This window comes from Tetrahymena thermophila (assembly GCF_000189635.1).
Source record: "Tetrahymena thermophila SB210 genomic scaffold scf_8254593, whole genome shotgun sequence".
NCBI classification, from domain to species: Eukaryota; Ciliophora; class Oligohymenophorea; order Hymenostomatida; family Tetrahymenidae; genus Tetrahymena; species Tetrahymena thermophila.
This window is the reverse complement of record NW_002476364.1, coordinates 291,629-312,035: the sequence shown is the minus strand read 5'-3', so window position 1 is coordinate 312,035 and position 20,407 is coordinate 291,629. Positions and strand designations below refer to the sequence as shown.

The 20,407-nt window shown below is 20.8% G+C and overlaps 7 protein-coding genes across 7 annotated transcripts; all 7 read left to right on the top strand. All coding sequences in view use genetic code 6, as the record gives it.

Moving 5' to 3' along the window:
• Positions 1-1,673: 1,673 nt before the first annotated feature.
• On the top strand, positions 1,674-4,091 carry TTHERM_00463260 (rab-GTPase-TBC domain protein; the record flags this gene model as incomplete). Its single annotated transcript, XM_001018823.2, has 6 exons — positions 1,674-1,946; positions 2,021-2,137; positions 2,213-2,506; positions 2,568-2,789; positions 2,840-2,951; positions 3,010-4,091. The coding sequence occupies 6 exons, from the start codon at positions 1,674-1,676 to the stop codon at positions 4,089-4,091; spliced, it is 2,100 nt and encodes a 699-aa protein (XP_001018823.2).
• A 1,249-nt stretch (positions 4,092-5,340) lies between these two features.
• Positions 5,341-8,494, top strand: TTHERM_00463250 (TBC domain protein; the record flags this gene model as incomplete). The annotated part of the gene is made up of 6 exons (XM_001018822.2): positions 5,341-5,670; positions 5,790-5,900; positions 6,102-6,212; positions 6,267-6,425; positions 6,639-6,975; positions 7,032-8,494. Exons 1-6 carry the CDS (start codon positions 5,398-5,400, stop codon positions 8,492-8,494), a joined length of 2,454 nt encoding a protein of 817 aa, XP_001018822.2. The 5' UTR covers positions 5,341-5,397.
• A 1,628-nt stretch (positions 8,495-10,122) lies between these two features.
• TTHERM_00463240 (rab-GTPase-TBC domain protein) lies at positions 10,123-12,681 on the top strand (the record flags this gene model as incomplete). Its single annotated transcript, XM_001018821.2, has 6 exons — positions 10,123-10,398; positions 10,588-10,695; positions 10,757-10,870; positions 10,929-11,087; positions 11,156-11,489; positions 11,555-12,681. The coding sequence occupies 6 exons, from the start codon at positions 10,123-10,125 to the stop codon at positions 12,679-12,681; spliced, it is 2,118 nt and encodes a 705-aa protein (XP_001018821.2).
• Positions 12,682-13,178: 497 nt separating this feature from the next.
• Positions 13,179-13,784, top strand: TTHERM_00463230 (hypothetical protein; the record flags this gene model as incomplete). The annotated part of the gene is made up of 3 exons (XM_001018820.2): positions 13,179-13,191; positions 13,271-13,395; positions 13,470-13,784. The coding sequence occupies 3 exons, from the start codon at positions 13,179-13,181 to the stop codon at positions 13,782-13,784; spliced, it is 453 nt and encodes a 150-aa protein (XP_001018820.2).
• A 1,648-nt stretch (positions 13,785-15,432) lies between these two features.
• On the top strand, positions 15,433-16,515 carry TTHERM_00463220 (hypothetical protein; the record flags this gene model as incomplete). The annotated part of the gene is made up of 1 exon (XM_001018819.2): positions 15,433-16,515. Exon 1 carries the CDS (start codon positions 15,532-15,534, stop codon positions 16,513-16,515), a length of 984 nt encoding a protein of 327 aa, XP_001018819.1. The 5' UTR covers positions 15,433-15,531.
• A 2,692-nt stretch (positions 16,516-19,207) lies between these two features.
• Positions 19,208-19,753, top strand: TTHERM_000463219 (hypothetical protein; the record flags this gene model as incomplete). The annotated part of the gene is made up of 1 exon (XM_012798288.1): positions 19,208-19,753. One exon carries the CDS (start codon positions 19,208-19,210, stop codon positions 19,751-19,753), a length of 546 nt encoding a protein of 181 aa, XP_012653742.1.
• Positions 19,754-19,768: 15 nt separating this feature from the next.
• On the top strand, positions 19,769-20,367 carry TTHERM_000463218 (hypothetical protein; the record flags this gene model as incomplete). Its single annotated transcript, XM_012798287.1, has 2 exons — positions 19,769-19,820; positions 19,982-20,367. 2 exons carry the CDS (start codon positions 19,769-19,771, stop codon positions 20,365-20,367), a joined length of 438 nt encoding a protein of 145 aa, XP_012653741.1.
• Positions 20,368-20,407: the final 40 nt, after the last annotated feature.

Sequence of the window (20,407 nt, the reverse complement as noted above, 5' to 3'; positions counted from 1 at the left end):
TATAAAAATAGAAAAAATCTTGCTTTTTTAGTTACAAATATCAATACTTAGTAATAGATTAACAAATCAATGTAAAATAATAGAGAGAAATTTTGAATACTTACAACTTACTAAGTATAATAAAAATTAACTCCTAAAAATTTAGTGCTCCTAACAAAACAAAGTATGATTATGCAAACTCAAAATATATTTGAGCAGTCAATGTGATAAAAGTATAAAAAAATTTAATTACAATATCATCCAAGTAAGATTTCACATAACTAGTAGCAAAAATATACAGAAATAAAATTTAATAAATAATACCTAATATCATAAACATATTTTAAATTTAATACTTTCTATTTTAGTTATAAATACGTAGTAAGAAAATAATCACCTTCTATATCTTATTTGAATTTAAATTTTATAATATTATTTGTTGCATTCATAACTATATATAAAACAAGATTTTATAAGTGACGTCGACTAGCTATTATTATAACTATTTAATTAAAAATAAATATTACCAAATTTGAAAACTCTGATTTTATATAATGAATATATCAATAAATTATGAGCTAATTTTAGGAAAAAAATCAATTCTTGATTAATTAATTTTTATCTCCTGGATAAAATAAAATTTATTTGAAAACAATTTTTTATCTCAATAATTTAAATTTTTTTTTGATTTTTATCAAATTAAAAGAAAAAATAAATTTCATTTTAAAAATAATTTTAAATATTGAACAAAATAAAACAAATTTTTAATAAATATTATTTTTTCTATTTTAAACAAAGTTAGAATAAAATATTTATTTTTTTCAAATAAAATTAAAATAAAAATATAAAAATTATTATTAATTTAAAATTAATAAAATTATATAAAATAATAATTAATCCTTTTTAATTAAATAAAATTAATAAAACAATAACCAAATAAATGAAAATGATTTAAAATTAAAATAAGTAAAAAATAGAATAATAATTAATCTATTTTAATTAAATAAAATTAATAAAACAATAACTAAATAAAACAAAATTATATAGAATAATAATTAATTTTTTTTAATTAAATAAAATAAATAAAACAATAACTAAATAAAATAAAAATATTTTTGATCTTATTAGCTCTGATTCAAAAAGAAAATATTAAATTAGAGTTGAATTTAAATTATTTAAAATTAAAGACTAGATGTGAATTTAAAATATTAAATTTACTTAATCTTTTTATTAATAAACACAAGTATTTCTAATATTCATTTGTCTTTTAAAAAGGAATCACTTTTATCAATTTTTTAATATTTAATATGATTTTAATAATGTCATTATTTAAATTAATTAGCCAAATAAATAAGTTAAATTTATAAGATGGAAAATTTTTTTGATCGGTATTCACTAAATGAAATTACAGAAATCATAAATTTTATTAAATTTTGAATGATTGATAATATCAATGATTTATTTTACTAATATTTTAAAAATTCAATCATAAATATTTTTAATTACATTTTAAAACTTTGAACATAGAGTTTATGAAAAAAAACTCTTAGTTGTAGAAATTAGTTATTGATGTTTAAGAAATATTTCTTTGTAAATTTTATATATTATTGTAAAAACACCAATTTTAGCGCAATATTAATTGAAATATTACGATCGCATAGATTCAAAAAATTTTAGAGTAGTTTCTGCTGAGAATGACAAAAGATAAAAATAAAAAAAGCAAAGAAAAAGAAGAATCTTCTCATCTGGAGGAATTTTATAAGTTAAGATCTCCTCTTGACATAGCTGAAATTTCGTTAAACAAGCAGAAATCACACAGATTATTCTTTTATGGAAACATCAGAAATAATATCATTAAAAAAATATAAATGAAGGAATTTCTTCTAGAAAAATAGAAATTGGATAAACAGAAGCTTTAAAATGAATAGAATTTAATAAAATACGCACATGATCATTTAGTTCCTTAAGTATTAATTTTTAAATATAAATTTTAACTGAAAAGATAGTAAATTTTGCAATATGTTTTTCATTATTCAATTAGATTATTGACGAATACTAAAAAAAAAGCTGCTTTCACAAAGAAGTTTGCAAAATATTAAGGCTAAAGTTCAAAAATAAGTAGTTTTATTCATCTTTAAATGAGCAGTATAGGAAAAAAGTAAACATTTTAATTAAAATATTTGATCGCAAAGAACAATTAATTAATTAATGAATTATCATGTAAATAAAATAGATGTGGCTTATTGCAACTGATGCTTTTTATCAAAAGAAAGATAACAAAGATTATTTTAAAAAAATCTTGAAAAGCGAGGATATACCAAATGTTTATGAAGATTTTATAGAAAAGGATTTACTGAGAAGTTTTAACAAAGAGGAATTAGAACAATTTCCATAGCTCGTCAAATAAACAGTAGATAAACTACGAAATGTTTTGTCAGCGTATTCAAAATTAAATTGCATTGCTGGATATTGCTAAGGAATGAATTTCATAGCAAAGTTTATACTTAACTTACAATTTGATGAAGAGGTAAAATTTAATCTAGAAATTACTTATTTTATCAAATTGATATTTATTTTTTACTATCTAGGAAGCATTTTGGATATATAAATATTTTTTAGAAAGCATGATACCTCTTGATTACTACACAAATAATATGATAGGACTAATTGCTGACTAGAATATTTTTAAAAATCTCTTGTAAGCTCACAACCCAAAAGTATTCAAAAAATTTCAGGATATAAAAATAGATGTGAACATCTTTACAACGTCATGGTTTATCTGCTTATATACGAACAGTCTTTCATAATAAGTAAGTAATTTAAATATTTTTTAAGAAAATATAATAAAAATAAATTAAAGTTATGCACAGTAGTGTTTGACCACTGCATTTTGTATGGAGCAAAAACTGTTTTTCTTGTTGGATTAGTGCTATTAGACACTCTTTAGGAAGATATTCTCAAAGCCTAAGGACGTAATAAATACAAGATTTATTTAGAATAAATTTGAATTTTGAATATTTTAATCAATAGCTGAAGTCTTAATGATCATAGAGGAGGGAGCTAGAAAACTTCAAGACAAGGAAATGTTTCATACGAAACTAATAGAAATATATCTTAGCAAAAAGGGTATAGAATTATAAAGGGAGATTTATAGAGACATTTATGCTAAGCAGATAAAAGAAGATAAAAATCTGAATTAGAAAACTCAAATAACAAAAAAAATAAAATGTAACAGAAATTGGAGAATATGTTTAGTTAATCTTCACACAGAGTAAATGAAAAAATTTGAAGGAGTTTTTGTTTATAGAAATAATCATGATATGATTTTATAAAATGATCATTCTACACTTGAAAAAGCAAAGATCCAAAAATAGAGATAATTTAAATCTGAAGATCCCTCTAACATTAATAATTTATTAATAGTAAGATTAGACCATACTTGCACAGAAGAATAGCAAATAAAACCTATTTATAGATAAAGCTCTATTAATTATAACTTGAATTCATTAAATTTATAAAATCAGACCAGTCTTGATCTGCATTAAAACATGGTTGTCAATAATTTAGCACATTAAGATAATCATGAGAAACCACCATCAATATTGTAAATTGGATAAAAGGTAGTTTCTTATTATCCATCAGACCAAGAAATGGCATACATTTTAAGCACTCAAAATCAATAAAACCAAAATAATGGGAACAAAGAAGAATGTAAAAACATAGAAAATATTGAGAATGATAACGTAAGAGCATAAAAGTTAGCAGAAAATTATCATAATATTTAATAGAATAATGCATTTATGTAAATTAGTGATGATGATCACTCTCCAAAATAAATATTTAATGAAATTAATTAAACAAATCTTAAAGAAGATCCATAAGATGAAGACAATGTGGATGAGTATGAGGTTATAGCAGAATTAGTTAATTAAAATAATAATAAAAATCATGAAGATAACATCAAAGCGAGTGTGGAAATTAAAACTAGTTTGTACAGATCAAGTTACTATAAATTCTTTTCATAGTTCAAAGGGAAAAATTAAGTCTATGGTGGTCTTCTCGAATCTGATATTACAACTGCATAAACCAAATATTTTGAATAAATTTAATGAAAAATAAATATAATAAAATAGAAAACAAATAGCCAAGTTATTGGACTTAAAAAAATGTTTGTAACTATAAAATAAATTTATTGCTGAGTATTAATGAAATAAAACTGAATAAGGAAAAAATATTGATAATTTTAAATTAAAAAACTGTACTAAAATTATATTAATTAAATAAATAAATAGTGTTTCCTTTAAAAAATGAATTTAAAAATAAAACTAATTATATAATTATCATCTTTATCAACCAACATAGTTGATAATATTTCAAAATATAATTTGTTTTTATCTACATATTCAAAGATTTTATTTATAGCTTTTTAAATTTATCTGAAATGAGTAACAAACATATGATGAGCATGTTATTTTTTATGTTAAAAAGTGTATCGATTTACATTTAACCATTGACATAAAAAACTGTATTTTCTCTATGAAAATTCTATAATCTAAATGAAATATGTTATTATTTATTATAGTAAAATAATTTAAAATATTTCAATATTTATGTTAAATTACGAGCTTAAATAAATACTTTTCGGCAAACATTTTTAATTTAAATATATTTAATTTATTTTAAAAATTTAAAGATTAAAATAAAATTCTATATTGTGAATTGAAATTAAAAAGAAATAAAATTAATTCTTGGAGTTATTTGTTACTTTAATGAAGCTGTTTAAAGATAGGTAGATAGATAGATACAGACAGGCAGGCAGGTATATAATCAAAAAGTAAGAAAGTATTTCATTAAAATAGGTAAAATTTATGTAAAACTTTTTTATTGTTCTAAATTATTAAAATTAATTTTTAATGTATATAAATAGATGAGTAATAATTTATATTAATTTATGAGCTTAGATATATACCTATCAGTAAAAATATTTATTGAAGAATTATTTAATTTATTAAAAAGTTTGAAAGATTATATTTATATCAAATTCCATATTTTGAAATGAATTTTAAAAGAAATAAAATTAATTTTTGGAGTTATTTGTTATTTTAATAAAACTATTTAAAGATATATAGATTAATATACATAAATATATACATACATGCATACAGAAAAATAATCAGAAAGAAAGTAAGAAAGAAAAAATTAATTTTAACTATTAACATAATTTTAAGATTAATATCATTATAATAGGTAATCTAATAAATTAATTCATTTAAAACCTTTATTTTCTCCAAATCATTAAAATTAGGTTTTGATCTTATCTTAATAGATTAATAATCATTGAATACTTATTATATTAAACATTTAAATTCATTTGATTGTGTGAAAAACTATCAAAAAGCTCTTTTTTATTAGTAAGAGATGAAGGAAACTTAAAAAGTGAACGTGTTAGATTTGCCAAATCAATAGGAAAGAAATGACGGAATATATGAAGAGTTTTGGAAAGTTAGAGACCCTTAGGTCTTTGCAAAAAAAATACTAAACCAAAGAGCAGCCAGAAAATATTTTAGGAGCGAAGGATTGTATAAAGATCTATTTTGTAAAACAAATGAGAGTGTAAAAATAGATTTTAGGTCCAAAGACAAAGATAGAAAAATCATTATTAAGCAAGCAAAGAATATGAATATTTTTACGGTAATTTAGGATTAGCACAATTTTTTTATCAGTATAACTAAAACCCTCCTTTTTAGTCCATTAATATTTTGAAATTTTTTAGCCATCAGACTTAAAAATAATAATTTTGTAATTAAAAGATATTTGCTTAGAATGACATGAAGAAATTAAAATAAAAATAAATGTGCAAATACATTAGAGCTATAATTAGCCTAAAAAAGGAAAACATTTCTAAAGAAGAGTCGAAGCAAGTAAGAGACATATTTTATTTTTATTGCAATTTAAATAAAAAGAGCGATATGCATCTATTCAATCATAGATAAATGAAGAATTAATAAACTAACTAACTAAAAAAAAACAATCACCTTTTTAATATTCAGCATAATCAGATTAATTATAACATCTATTATTTTGCTTTACAAATACATAAATATCTTAATTCCTACAAATAGATTTGGATGCAGTGTTCGGGATCTCTTGATATGAATAGGCAAAATTAGTAGTATTACAAGAAGATATTATAGTAGTAATACTATGATGTTTCAGAGCATTAAATTGATTAAGTATAAAATTATTTTATTCAAGTAATTACTTGCTTTAATTTTTCTTTTTTTAAGGATATGAAAAGGAGCAGGGAACTTGTAGCTGAAGATTCTTAGTTGTAAGCAATGAAGAGAATATTTATTGCATATGCTAGAAGAAATGCATGTATTGGTTATTGCTAAGGTCTGAATTACATTGTCGCTAAATTTCTTAGATTCGGCATTTCCGAAGAAGTAAAAGAATATTTAATATAGTTTTATTTTCAATAAATCGATAGCAAATTTGATATCAGAAATAATTATAAAACAAACACAAAAATCTCAAAGCAATCAATAAATTTTTATAAAATTTTTTTTTATTTCTGGCTAAATATTAATTCAGATTTAGCTAATTTCTTTTACTAATCTTCCTCACGAAATTAATTAATTTTTTAAATAAAAAAAAAGGAGTCTTTTTGGCTTCTGGTGCAACTCTTAGAAAATATTTTGCCCCTTGATTATTACCCAAGCATGATGATGGGAGTAGTGTGCGATTAGAAGATTTTTGAGTAAATTCTTAAAGTTGAAAATGAAAAAGTTTATAAAAAGCTGAATAGCTTTGAAGCAAATGTTCTAAATATCTTGCTTACTTAGTGGATAGTTTGTCTTTTCACACAAGCTTTAGACGATAGTCTGCTGTTAGTTATATTTAATCATTTGTTTACAAAGGGCTCTATCATAATCTTTAAGGTTTGTCTTGTGCTTATAAATTACTGTGAAAAAGAAATTCTCAAGTCAGAAGGATGTAAAAACTTAAATTTTGTTAATATTTTAAATTGAATTAAATTTCTTATAATGAAGTGGAAGTGGTTAAAAAAGTAGAAAATAAACTCAAAGATTGGAAAGATGCTAAGAAATTCTCATCAAAATTAGAAAAAATTTATATAAATGAAAAGGGAATAAACTTTATGAGAGAATTTTACAAATAAATTTGTTTAATTTAATTAAAATAAAAATCTATGAATAGAAGATATTAACCTAAATAAATTGATTTTAGCAAAATTGAATGCAACTAAGATTATCCAACATGTAAGCATCTGATTGAAAAAGAAAATACTCGAGACAATAACCAGCCACCAGAGTATTTTATATTTAAATCCACTAGGAATTTTTAGTTTGTGTGGGATTATTTCTAAAATTCTAAAAACGGAGATAAGAGAAATGTAGGAATCAATGAAGATGAAGATATAATGCAGACTCTACATGATCATATATGTCCGAAAAAGTAACTCAATAACAAAAGTTCAATTAAAATATAAGAACAAAATTCGGAAATAATAAATTTATAAATTTAAGATTAAAAAGAAATAACTATAAAAAATGAGTAAGAATAATAATAAAATGAAGTAATTTAAATTAAATAACAAAATAATAATTAACAATTATAATAACAAATTTAAAATCTATAAAAAATTGAAAATTAAAATGTAAATTAGTCAGCTCAAAATTAAGAAATATTTTTGTAATAAATTGAAAATTAAGAAAATAAAATATAATAAATTTAAAATAAAGAAATAAATCATTAATAAATTGAAAAATAATAACAATAATATGATAATTAGAATGAAAATGGATTTTAGAAATTGCAAACTGAAAATGAGTAATAAAACGAGATATAATAAAATTAAAATATATTAACAGAAACAAAGTAAATTTAAATTGTGGGTGTATAAAATTAAAATATATTAACTGAATCAGAGTAAATTTAAATAGTGAATGAGTAGTTAAAACATATCAAGCTTGATCAATCGGTAGTGTAAGATTATAATAATTAAAGTAAAATACAAAATGAGGTCTAAATAAATGAAAATCAGTAAACATAACAAGAACATTAAAATGAACAATAAGGATCAACTCTTAAATACAAGAATTATTAACCAATTTTAGCAAATATTGATGAAGAGACTAAAGTTTAGTAAATTGAAAGTGAAGAAATATGCGATAGAACAAATAAATTAGATAGATCATAAAATACGAGCTAAGTTTACAGTGTCATCTTATAAGAATAAAGTTATGATTTTAACAACACTACTCGTTACAATATTGACCCATGTAGATATTCCAGTGACTCTAGTGTAGAACCTTAATTGTATTTTAAAAAAGAAGAACTAGATAATTCTAATTCAATAAGATTTTTTTCTGATATTACAAGATAAAAAAACAAGTTCAATTACTTAATAAATAATCCAAGCAAAAACTAAACAAATAATTATAATTTCTCAGAGATATCAAAAGTAATAAAAGAGATATAAGAAGAAGCTTGAAAGCAAGCATTTTTAAAAAATTTTAATCAAATAATATTTCCTCATCATCGTGAACAATTTTTGTATTAAATAAAAGAATAAATCATTCAAATTAAATGTTTGACTAAATTTTATTAAAAAAAAACATTTTCATTTTATTAAAAATAATTAACTAAATAACTAATTATACAAAAATATATTTATTTTATTTAAAAGTGTCGTGTTTATATTTCCTTAACTATATAATTTATCATTTATTTCCTTCAGCTTATTAATTACAAATAAAATTTTTAATATTTAAATATTATAAAAATTTCAGAGTAAAAAAATTTCTCTAACACCTCATTTATTAAGGGAATCTGTCCCTCCATATTATCGAGTACTACTTAGTGGTGTAAGAAAAAATATAGTTTTTTGAATATTTTAGTGTGGGAGGATTTAAAATGAATCAGGTATATATTTCTTTTTCTATGTTGAGAATAAAAAATAAGTATTTAATAAAATTTTATCAAAATAGTTAATTAATTAATTAATTCTAAATTTTATAATATAGATAATCAATTAATCTTTATTTCTATGTTTTTTTTGCTTAAATTTTAAACTATTAAATAAATAGATCAATAATAATTAATTAGCTAATTATATTTTTGTCATTTTTTATTTCAGGAAATATTATTTATCATTGTTAATAATTATGTTATGTAAATGGGAAATAAAGTATTTAAAATGTTCAAATTCAACCAAAAAAAAATAGATATTGAATATTGTTAAGAAAATTAGATTTTCCCTTTATTGATTTTTGAATTATTTTTCTTTATCCAAAAATTTATGATCAGGTATTTTATTTATTTAATTGAATATTTACTTAACTTTTTTTACAAAATCACTAATACATGAAATGTAAGTTTAATTTCTTATTTTGTTAAGCTCTTTTTGATAACTCAAAACACTAATTTTAAATCTATTCTATTGAATTATTTTTGAAATTTGAGCTAAAAGTGTTTTAAAAAATAAATTTTTCTTAGGTAATCGCAAATATAATTAAACTTTAATCTTTAAAAACACATAGATTTTTCTTTAATATTGAATTTAAAATATTAATTAATTACCTTTAATTATTTTAAAGTAGCTTAGCAACATAAGAAAAAATGAAGGTTATTTATTATAAATATGTAATTTTGAACAACTCATCAACAGTATTATCTAATTAATTAGCTTTATTTTATGGTTTTGATTGGTTCGCTTTGAAGAATGGTCTTTGTAGATGAACCAAGTTTTTGATTACCACATATTTTTATTTAGAGTAAATTAATTATTTATTATTCTTTTACTTATTAAGTATAATAATTTAAATTATTTTCAAGTATTTTTGATACATTTTGTATAGATTTTATGGGTAATTAATTAAATTAATGTCTTAAAATATCTTTTTTATCTACATTTTGCAGATAATAACAAATATAATTATTATGTAAAGATTTTTTTTGATCGTAAATAATTAATTATTTGCTTGTGAATTTATTTATCTTCATATAATATTAAAGAGTGTATTTATTTATAACTATAACCTAAAATAGTACACCAATAATAAATATAAAATTTCTAAAAAATTACAAAAAAGTAGAAAAAGTAAAAACTTAACAAGTAAGATGAAGCAAAGTTAGTTCCTCCTAAACAATAAAATAGGAGAGTAATAGCATAAAGACAGTACAATAGAGAAGTACTATAAGCTCAAGAAGCCATAGTAACTTGCTGAAATTGCGCTAGACAAATCTGAAAGCGATTCATTTTTTAGATGGAGGAGATACCGTCAATCTATTTTAATTTATTTCAACAGATACAAATCAGATAAGCAGAATATTCAAAAAAATTAGGAGTTTAAAGAATAGGCAAAGTATTCAGCCAACAACGAATAGTTTTTAAATGTAAATCTTAATTTATTTTTTTATTTAGGATAAAGCTCTTTTAATCGTTAGACTGAAATCAAATGGTAAATCTAAATAAGATGAAAACAAAAGAAATTAAAATTAATCTTCTTAATCCATTAAAAACTATCCATAAAAACAAGCATTTAAATAGTTATTGAATTGCATTTTTTTATTAATTTAAAATAGATATTAAAATAACATACAGAGAACACTACTTCATCTAATAAAAAATTTAGAAAGATTTTGAAAAACATTTTAAGTAGAAAACTCCTTGATGAGAGATACAGAAAGAGAGTAAATTTTTCTTATAATTCTTTTTAGGTATTAAGGTTGTTTTGTTGATGCTATATTTTAGACTTGGATGATAGCATCTAATGCAATTATGAATAAAAACTAAGACATGTCATATTATTAGCAGTTGAAGAACACTAAAGATTTTCCAGATTACCACATAAATGCTATTAACTAAGTAAAATAGTTTATAATTGAAATGCAATTAATAAATAAAGAAAACTAAATAAATTAAGGATGTGTAAAGAACTATTTTTAAGTAGAACAAAGAAGTAATGAGCTAATAGTTACGTGATATTTTAATTTGTTATTAAAGAAGAAATCCTGTTATTGGTTATTGCTAAGGAATGAATTATATTGTTTGTTTTTTGCTTGACTTGGAGTTTAGCGAAGAAGTAATAAATTAGCAATTCATTAATAAATAAATAAATAAATTTTTATATAATTTCTAACAAAAAAATAGGAAGCATTTTGGATTCTTGTTTAAGTCCTTGAAAATATTCTTCCTATTGATTTTTTCCCTAATTTTATGTTGGGATTGCTTTGTGATTTAAAAATTTTCAACGATTTGCTCAAATACTTTAACATAAAAATTTGGAAAAAATTTCAAGAAGTATAAATTGATACAAGCATAATTCTAACTCATTGGCTGGTTTGTTTATTCACAAATTCAGTGTAAAAGCAAGTTCTTCAAGTCATTTGGGATCATTTGTTTGCAAAAGGTTCAGTGGCATTATTTAAAGCTTCTTTGATTTTCTTCGAAATCTGTTAAGAAGAGATTTTACAAGGAAAAGGAAGTAAAAAATTTTTAACAATTCAAAAGATTTAATGTTAAAATATTTTAAATTATTATCTTAAAAAGTTGAAATCTTGAATAAAATTGAAGAGAAAATAAGCAAGTATGATGATTGTGTAACTTTCAACTAAAGGATGAGTAAGCTTTACATTAGCAAGAAGTCCATAAATGTTCTGAGAGATTTATATAGATAGATTTTCCATTTAGAAATAGAAAAAGATCAAGAAAAGATCAGGAGCAGACTGAGATAATTCTATATTAAAAGATAAAATATTAGCTGCAATTTAGAATGGCCCATTTGTCACCATTATCTTGAGAGGGAAAAGCTTATTCAAGAAAAAGATTTTGATCACTTCATATTGAGAGAGAAAAAGCTTCCTCCTCAAATCACTGATTACTATGCATTAAGAGAGGAAAATTAAAATCCTTATAACACTGATAATCATGATATTAATGTAGGGTAGATTTAGTAGTAAAACATGCATCAAAATCCACAAATTGATGAGACTAACAACATCTCTGACTTTGATATTTCACATTTAGAGGTCATTAAGAACAATGCAAACATTACATAGTTAGACAGAGACCTTCAGATTCATGAAATATCCTAAATTGCTATAAAATATAAATAGCAGCAAAATTTAAATTAGAATGATGGTTCACCTTTGTTAGCAGAGACGCTTAAGAAAACAGAGTAGCAGCAGGAAAGAGAGTGTACTGATGAAGAAGAAACAAAAGAAAATTAGCAAGCTCCCTCTACAGAATAGGAACAGGAATAATAATAAATGTAAAAACAAATATAGGAGCAAGAAAATGAAAAAATAAATTATGATTTCGTTAGCTTCTTAGATGAAATAGACTTAAAATTCAATAATGATAAGGCAAACAGTAACACCAATTAAAAAACATCATCTAGTTAGTAATCGGATGAGCTCTTTATTATGAGGACTCCTCACATTTGTCATTTAAAGGATCAAGAAGTCCATGATCTTTATGAATAAAAAGTAGAGCAAAATCCTTTACAACAGTATATTCAAAGTCTATCAGAAAATAATGGATTAAATAACAGAGAAGATTAACAACTCCCACCTTAGTCAGTTTAATTCATTAAAAATTTCACTCCAAGAGAAGTATTTTCTGAGTTGGTATTTAGAGACGTTTCAAGTTATGATTCTCAATTCGATGAACTGTGATAAGGTAGATAGATAGACAAGCCATATATAAATTCTATCTAAATTATTTATCAAATATAACAAATTAAATTGAAAATATTTCTTTTTAAATAAATTAATATAAATGATTTAACAAATTGAAACAAGCAAGCAAGCAAACAATAATTAATTATATTATTAATATGAATAAAAATGTTAAAAAATCAACAAGTTTAATAAAAATTTTCTATTTGTGTATTTTTAAGTAAGTAAATTACTAGTAAATAATATGCATATAAATATCAAATAATTAATATAGATCTTTTGTATTATCACTCTCTCTAAAGCAAACATCAGAAAAAGCAACAAATAAACAAATAAAAATCAAATAAATAAATAGCTTTTATCAAAAAATTTGTTTTATATTATTGAATTTTTAATATTTGAAAAACTAGCTAGCATTTTATTTGGATTTAAAAAATCTTAATCAGAAAGAAGTAAGCAATTAAAGGCAAGATAAATAAATAGATAAATATAAAATGGACTAACAAAGTAGGTTATTTATTGCTTTGAAGATTTTAACTAAAAGGTTTATTCAGCAGGAATAAAATTAAATTTGTAATAAAATTAGATAAGGCTCAAGCTGCAGTTTAATAGCAATCTCCATTCGACATTAATTTGGATGAATTAGATAAAAAGGTCAAAGAATATAGGAATACATAAGAGAAAAATAACACATTGTACTTCTTTATTCAAGTAATTTGAGCTTTCATAATTAACTTTCATATTTTATTTTAGAATTTAATATCTTAACTGTTACTTTGTTTTAGGATACTAGAAGAAATGAATTTTATAAAGTATTGGTAGATAATGGAAATTTAAATTTCTCTAAAGAGAATTCTTAAGTTTGGCCTCTTCCTTTGAACAAACTTCCTCAATTAATGGAATAAATAGATGAAAGATTAGAACCCTATTAAGCAACCCACACTTTCTTTACAAAAGATGTCATTTCTAGAGCAGAATAAGGTGAAGTAGAATCATTAAAAAATATATTAAGCGACTATTTTAACGATGAACTTAGGAGAGAATAATTTTTTAAAGAAGTTGGAATCCCTGAACCATAAAAGAGAATATGGTATAAATGAAATTTCTAACAGTTTAAATGTTATGTAATATCAAATTATATATATTTAGTTAGTTTTCTCTTAGAAGTAATTAGAATTATGTTGATGTTAATCAATCCAAATATTGTTAAAAATATTTAACTAAATATATTCAATATCAAAAGTTTATTGATATTATTAATAAGTATTTTATTTTTAGTTGATTATAAAATAAAATGATTTTTAAAATATTAAATTAAAACAAAAAGTCTTTTAACATTGAATTTATTTATTTATATTAACTATGATAAACAAAATATTAAAAATTAATGAATGGAATTAATATATTTGTATGTAAGTATATATATTGATAATCCTGATATTAAAATATCACGAACTGTGTAGGTATGTACAGATGGTGGTATTTCATTTAAAATATATATTTAATTATATCAAAATATTTTTTAATAATTTAAATTAGATAATATATGATAATTAAAATAATTTATTTAAATTTCTTTATTTTTTGAATTATAAACCTGAAGGGTCTGTTATTAAATATATATGGTCACATTACTTAATTTTTATATATTTTAACTTTCATATAATAAACTGAAGATATTTTTAATTGTTACATTTGCACTCTTAATCCTATAAATAATATTATTAATAAAATTCTTATAATGTTAAATTAAAATAATTTAACTAATAACCAAAAATATTTTTATGTATTATAAATATGTTCAAAATAATATTTATAAATATTTGAATGATTAATATTTTTTATATAAGGGCAATTTATAAATTCCCAATAATTATTATATGATTAATATTTTAATTACTATTAGCAATAATAATAATTATCTTTTATAGGACCTCTCAATAATTCTACTAGCCAGTTGTCAGTTTGGCGATAGTTTAATTTGTGTTCATTTATAATTTTCAGTCTTTTGAAAAATTTAGATCTTTTTTTTGATTTGATTAAAAACATCTTTATCAGAAACTAAAAGAAAATTTAAGTAATAGAAAAGCGTATATATTTTCAAATCTAAATTTTAGAATAATTTATTCTAAAATGCAAAAACAAATTTTAAAAAATGAAGATAAAATTTTTGCGTAATATTGAAAATACGTAATACCTACAATTAAATCATTATATGTTGTTTGCACTTTAAATCGCTTCCACTAATTAATTTATTTCTAAATATGGGAATTCTTATTATGTGAAATATCTTTATTTTATATTATAATACTTTTAAGGTGTTTATATTTAATAATAGATTTCTATAAATTTATCTTGTTTTTGTTGTTTATAATTAAATAATTTATTCTAGTAAAACATTGTTTGAAAAAAACTGAAATATAAAATAAACTTATGGTATGTTTAGAGATAGTATTTATGATTTTTTTTCATTCAACTTATAAATAAATAATAGATAAAATAGTTTGATTAATTAATTTATTTATTTATATATAATTCAATATTTTATTATTTGAATCTATTCTATAATTTAAAAGTTTAAATTTTCCATATGCTAAGAACATTGGGAATAAAAATTTCAATATTCCCAGATCACTCGTACACTCATAAATTTCTATTACATATAAGATTAGAATATTTTTTTAATCATGCCAATTATAATTTTAATAAAAGAAAATAAAAGACTTTTATTTTCATTATAAAAAGAAGACGATATTTTATATTAGTCATAATATTTTTAAATTTATAATAATAAAACTATAAATAATAAAATCTAAAAAATAGAAAATTTCAACAAAAACTGAAATAATGCTAACTACTAAATAATAACTAATTGATGATCTTTTGTATAATAACAGTTTCAATTATAGATTACTAGGAACTTAGACTTTAACTTAAACAAATGATCATAATCATCTAATTAACTTTGATACATCAGACTCAACTTAGAAGCCTTTTGTATAGGAATAAGATGAAAAAAAAAGAGAAAAATTAAAAATTCTTCCTTTTCATGATAATCATTCTTTTTAAAATGATAACAGCTTTGAAACATTTTGTCAAATTTAGTAAGAAGAACAACTGTATCAAAATAATGATGAAACCGTTTTCACTGATAATAGTAGCTACAATTAATATCAAATAATTGATGAAAGTGTGTACTTTTAATATGAAGAAAACATTAAGATTTAACAAAATGAGTAATTTTAAATGTAATAAAATACTCATCAAGCTAAAGAATTTGAACACAATGATTTCTATCCGAAACACACAAATTAAGTATAATAATAAATAAATTTAAATTAATTTGACTATTAAATTAACTCAGAAATGGATTTAGAAGTAAATGAAGTTCTATTTGATTAAGAACCTTATCAATAAGTTGATTAAAATTAGTTTTAAATTCTAAACATGAATTAATAAGTGTATATCAATAACAACTTAATTCCTATTAACTTTAACAAAACATAAGATTAAATAATAACCATATAAACACTAATTGATAGCTTTAAAACTCTATAATTATGCTAAAATGAATAAATTTAATCTATGCAACTTACTTAGCATTAATAACAAGGAAACTAAAATACTTATTCATAACTTGAAAATAATTAATAATAATTAGAATAAAAACAAGAAATCTAAAACATAGAAACTCTCCCATAATAAGCTGCTCCAATTGAGAAAAAAAAGAAAAAAAAATAGAGTGTAAAACTTACTTGGAGAGATTAAGTGCTAAGAAACAAAAAATATTGCAAATTACATTTTCAAGTTTATATTACAAAAAATAAATGAATTTTATGATTATAAAATTGAATATCCAAAAAAATAATACATATCTACAAAAACATTTAATGATATTTTGATTGAAGAGTATAATAAATTACAAGATGAAGAATAAAAAGTTTTAAAGAAAACTTTATTAGATATTGCAAATACAATCTTAATTAAAAAAGCGACAAATACTAAAAATTACAAAACAATGCTCAACATTATCAAATATATAGAAAGAATAAAGGTCATGATACGTAATCCAATCGATTTTGAATCAATAAAAAAAGCGGTCAGACTATGAATATTTTATATGTTACCCATAATTCATTTATTTAACATAATGGATGAACTGTAAATATTTAATATATATTTACTGTTGCATTTATTTTATAATTACGTCTATTTGATTTATTTAATAATGATTTTTTTGTATAAAATATTGACAGTAAAAAAGAATGTAAAATAAATACAGATTTATTTATTATTATCAATTAAATTAAAAATTGAAGTTATAAATTTAAAAAATATTAAATAATCTATTGGTTACTATGTTAAAAATAATTCAATAAATATTATAAATTAAGTATTTAAAACAATAAAATTGTTTTTTTTGATAAATTAAAAACAAACATATATATAATCACAAAATTTAATATTGAAAAAAATTATTTATTTATTTATTTATTGATGTTTTAATATTTTTTGAAGTTTATTTTTTTTTTAATACAATTTTCTTTCTAATTATTAATAATCTTCCTTATCACTTGAAATGATTAAGTCCATACCTTCTTCTCCTAGTATGTTTTTAGAAATATTATTAGTTAAACTCAATAGCATAGTAATATTAAGTTACCTGAACATTGATTGATTCTCTAATTCTTCTTCACTTTAATGTTCTTTTTAAATAAAAATAAATATAAAACAATCAATTAAAATTAAATAATACCATATTGCAACTCTTCTAATTTGATATCCTATTATCTACCATCATTTAGATTAAAGAATTTATGTGCCCTTATAATTGCAATAAAGGAAAATAATAAACTTTTATTTTCATTATAAAAAGAAGATCAATGGTATATTTTAAATTAGTCTTAATATTTTTAAATTTATAATAATAAAAATATAAATAATAAAATCTAAAAAATAGAAAACTTAAACTAAAACTGTATTAATGTAGGTTAACTGCTAAGAAACAATAAATTTTGCAAGTAACGTTACCAAGTTTATATTGAAATAAATAAATGAATTTTATGATTATAAAATTAAATATCCAAAAAAAGAATATATATCTATAAAAACATTTAATGATATTTTGATTTAAGAGCTGGATAAATTACAAGATGAAGAATAAAAAGTTTTAAAGAAAACTTTATTAGATATTGTAAATACAATCTTAATTAAAAAAGCCACAAATACTAAAAATTACAAAACAATTTTCAACATTATTAAATATGTAGAAGAAATATATGTCATGGTACATAATCCAATCAAATTTAAATGAATAAAAGAAGCACCAACTATTCGATTTAACAATTAAAAATAATTAAAATTTATTATGAAAAAATATTTTTTTAAGTAATCATAAATTATTACAAAATCTAAAGTATGTTTTCTTTAAATAAGTTGAAAATTATTTTTCGTTTAAGAAATTTTGGAAATTTGTGTAGTGCTTAAATAGAAAGAAGATAGTTTGATCAATATTATTAATTTTCATAATCTTATTTTTCATGCTAATAAAATATTTAAAAATTAATTTTATCATTAAAAGTAGAAAAGCTATCCTTTTTTAACAAAAAATGCATAAGGAATATTACAAAATGTGATCAAGAAATCATAATCAACTAAAAGAGCAATTAATAGTCTCTAATAATTTAATTATTTTGAATGTAAATATACTTTTTGCTAAAAAAAAATTGATTATTAATTATTTTATTATTAGTAAATATAATAAAAAGATTTTAATAAACAACAGCTTGATAAAACAAACATGTTTTCATATCAAATAGTAAAACCAAAAATTATACTATAAATTCATAGTAAGTTAAATTAAATAAGCATAATATAAATAGATAACTAGATAGATAGAATGTATATTACAAAGAATATAAAAGAATTAAGATAACAAATAACCATAAAAGAAAGCATCTAACTCTCTCTATTATTTTAATAAAAATGATTTATTTGTTTTAATAAATAACCAAAAAAGTAAGTAATTAAATAAATAAATACAATATATTTAAACTTTTAAAGATTGAATAAGAAAAAATGTAAAATAATAGTTTTTTTATCATAGAAAGCTAATAATAACAATATTCATCAATTTCCTAAAAATCTAAAAATGAAAAATTTGAATAGATACTAAAAAGCGAAAAGAAAAGAGAAAGATAAATTCAAAGTTAATATATTTCTTTATTTAAATTGATTTCAAATATAAAATGATAAATACTTATTGATGGGCAATTATTTAAATGTTTTCATGGTAATTTTGAAGTGAGAGAGTGAGTGAGTGAGTGAGTGAGTGAGTGAGTGAGTGAGTGAGTGAGTGAGTGAGTCAGTTAGTCAGTCTCAGTCTGTAAATAAAGCTTCAAATGTCTTAAAAAAATTTAAAAGAGAAAATAGATAAATAGAAAGAGAAATTAAGGATTAATAGAAAAATAATGAATTATGAATTACTTATAATTTTTATTCTAAGTATACATATTATTTTTGCATGAAATGTTTAGTTTTTATTGAGACATTAAGCATTAGCATACAATCAGTCTATTACTTTAATAAGCAAGCACATTCATTTACTTCTTGCTCAATCTGCTCTATATCTAAATTACCTTTAGCTAGAAACTGTTTATTTAGATCACCTAATTCAAATAATCAAAAGCTTTTATTTTTTAAATTTGTATTAAAAAATAAGATTTTACTTTCCTTTCATTAATAATATTCCATTTTTTTAAAATCAATTGAAAAGCAAATTTTTGAATCATTATATTATTTTATTTCTCTTTCTAATTTGAGTCATTCTCATTTCAGACATTTAGAAGAATTCAAGTTAAGTTTAACGCATATTTCATAACATATTATAATTATTTAGCTAATTAGTTAGTTAGTAAAAATTTATAGACAGAACAGCACTAAAGATGTTTTAAGTAAAATTTATTGTTATTATAGAGATTTAATAAAGACATAATTATCTCTAAAAATGGCTGTTTGTATTTCTACAGTTCAGAATATATTTCTCGAATTTTTCTTGAAATTTCCATGATATGCGCATGCATAAATGTTGAACTCAAAAAATCTAAAATATGATCAGGAATTTGATGCAGCCAGAAGTAAATTAAAATTAGAAAATAAAGCTAAATCATTTTTAATTAGCAACACAACCTTTCCTCATTTATCTCTGACAATTTTTAAAATATTTCTTAATAAAAAGCTATTTTATAAAAAAATCATCAAAATTGATAAATAATAATTATGTTTATTTTGAGGATAGAGCCCATTTCGAAGAGAAGAGTAAAAACAAGTGATTATTTAATGGTGAGGTAGTAGTAATAAAATATTTAAGAGTAGATAAAAATGTTTTTATAAAGACTTATGAGAACTGAGATTAGGTCATTAAAGAATATAAAGTAATTGATTGATATATTTCCTTTAAAAATGCAAAGAAAGCATATTTTACAAAAGTTTTTCAAATTATATTAAATGAAAGAAAAAATATATTAAAAGCTAAAACTCCAAATTAAAGATAGATAAATAAAAGCGTTGTTCACGCTTATAATATATTTTATTCTTTATAATTAAAACTAATTGTAAAATAAAATAAAATAGTTTTAAAAATATTAAATATGTAAAATTTTTGTTTGGTTATTGACTTTGTGATATTCTGAAAAACAAACACCACATGAGGAAATGTAAAGTT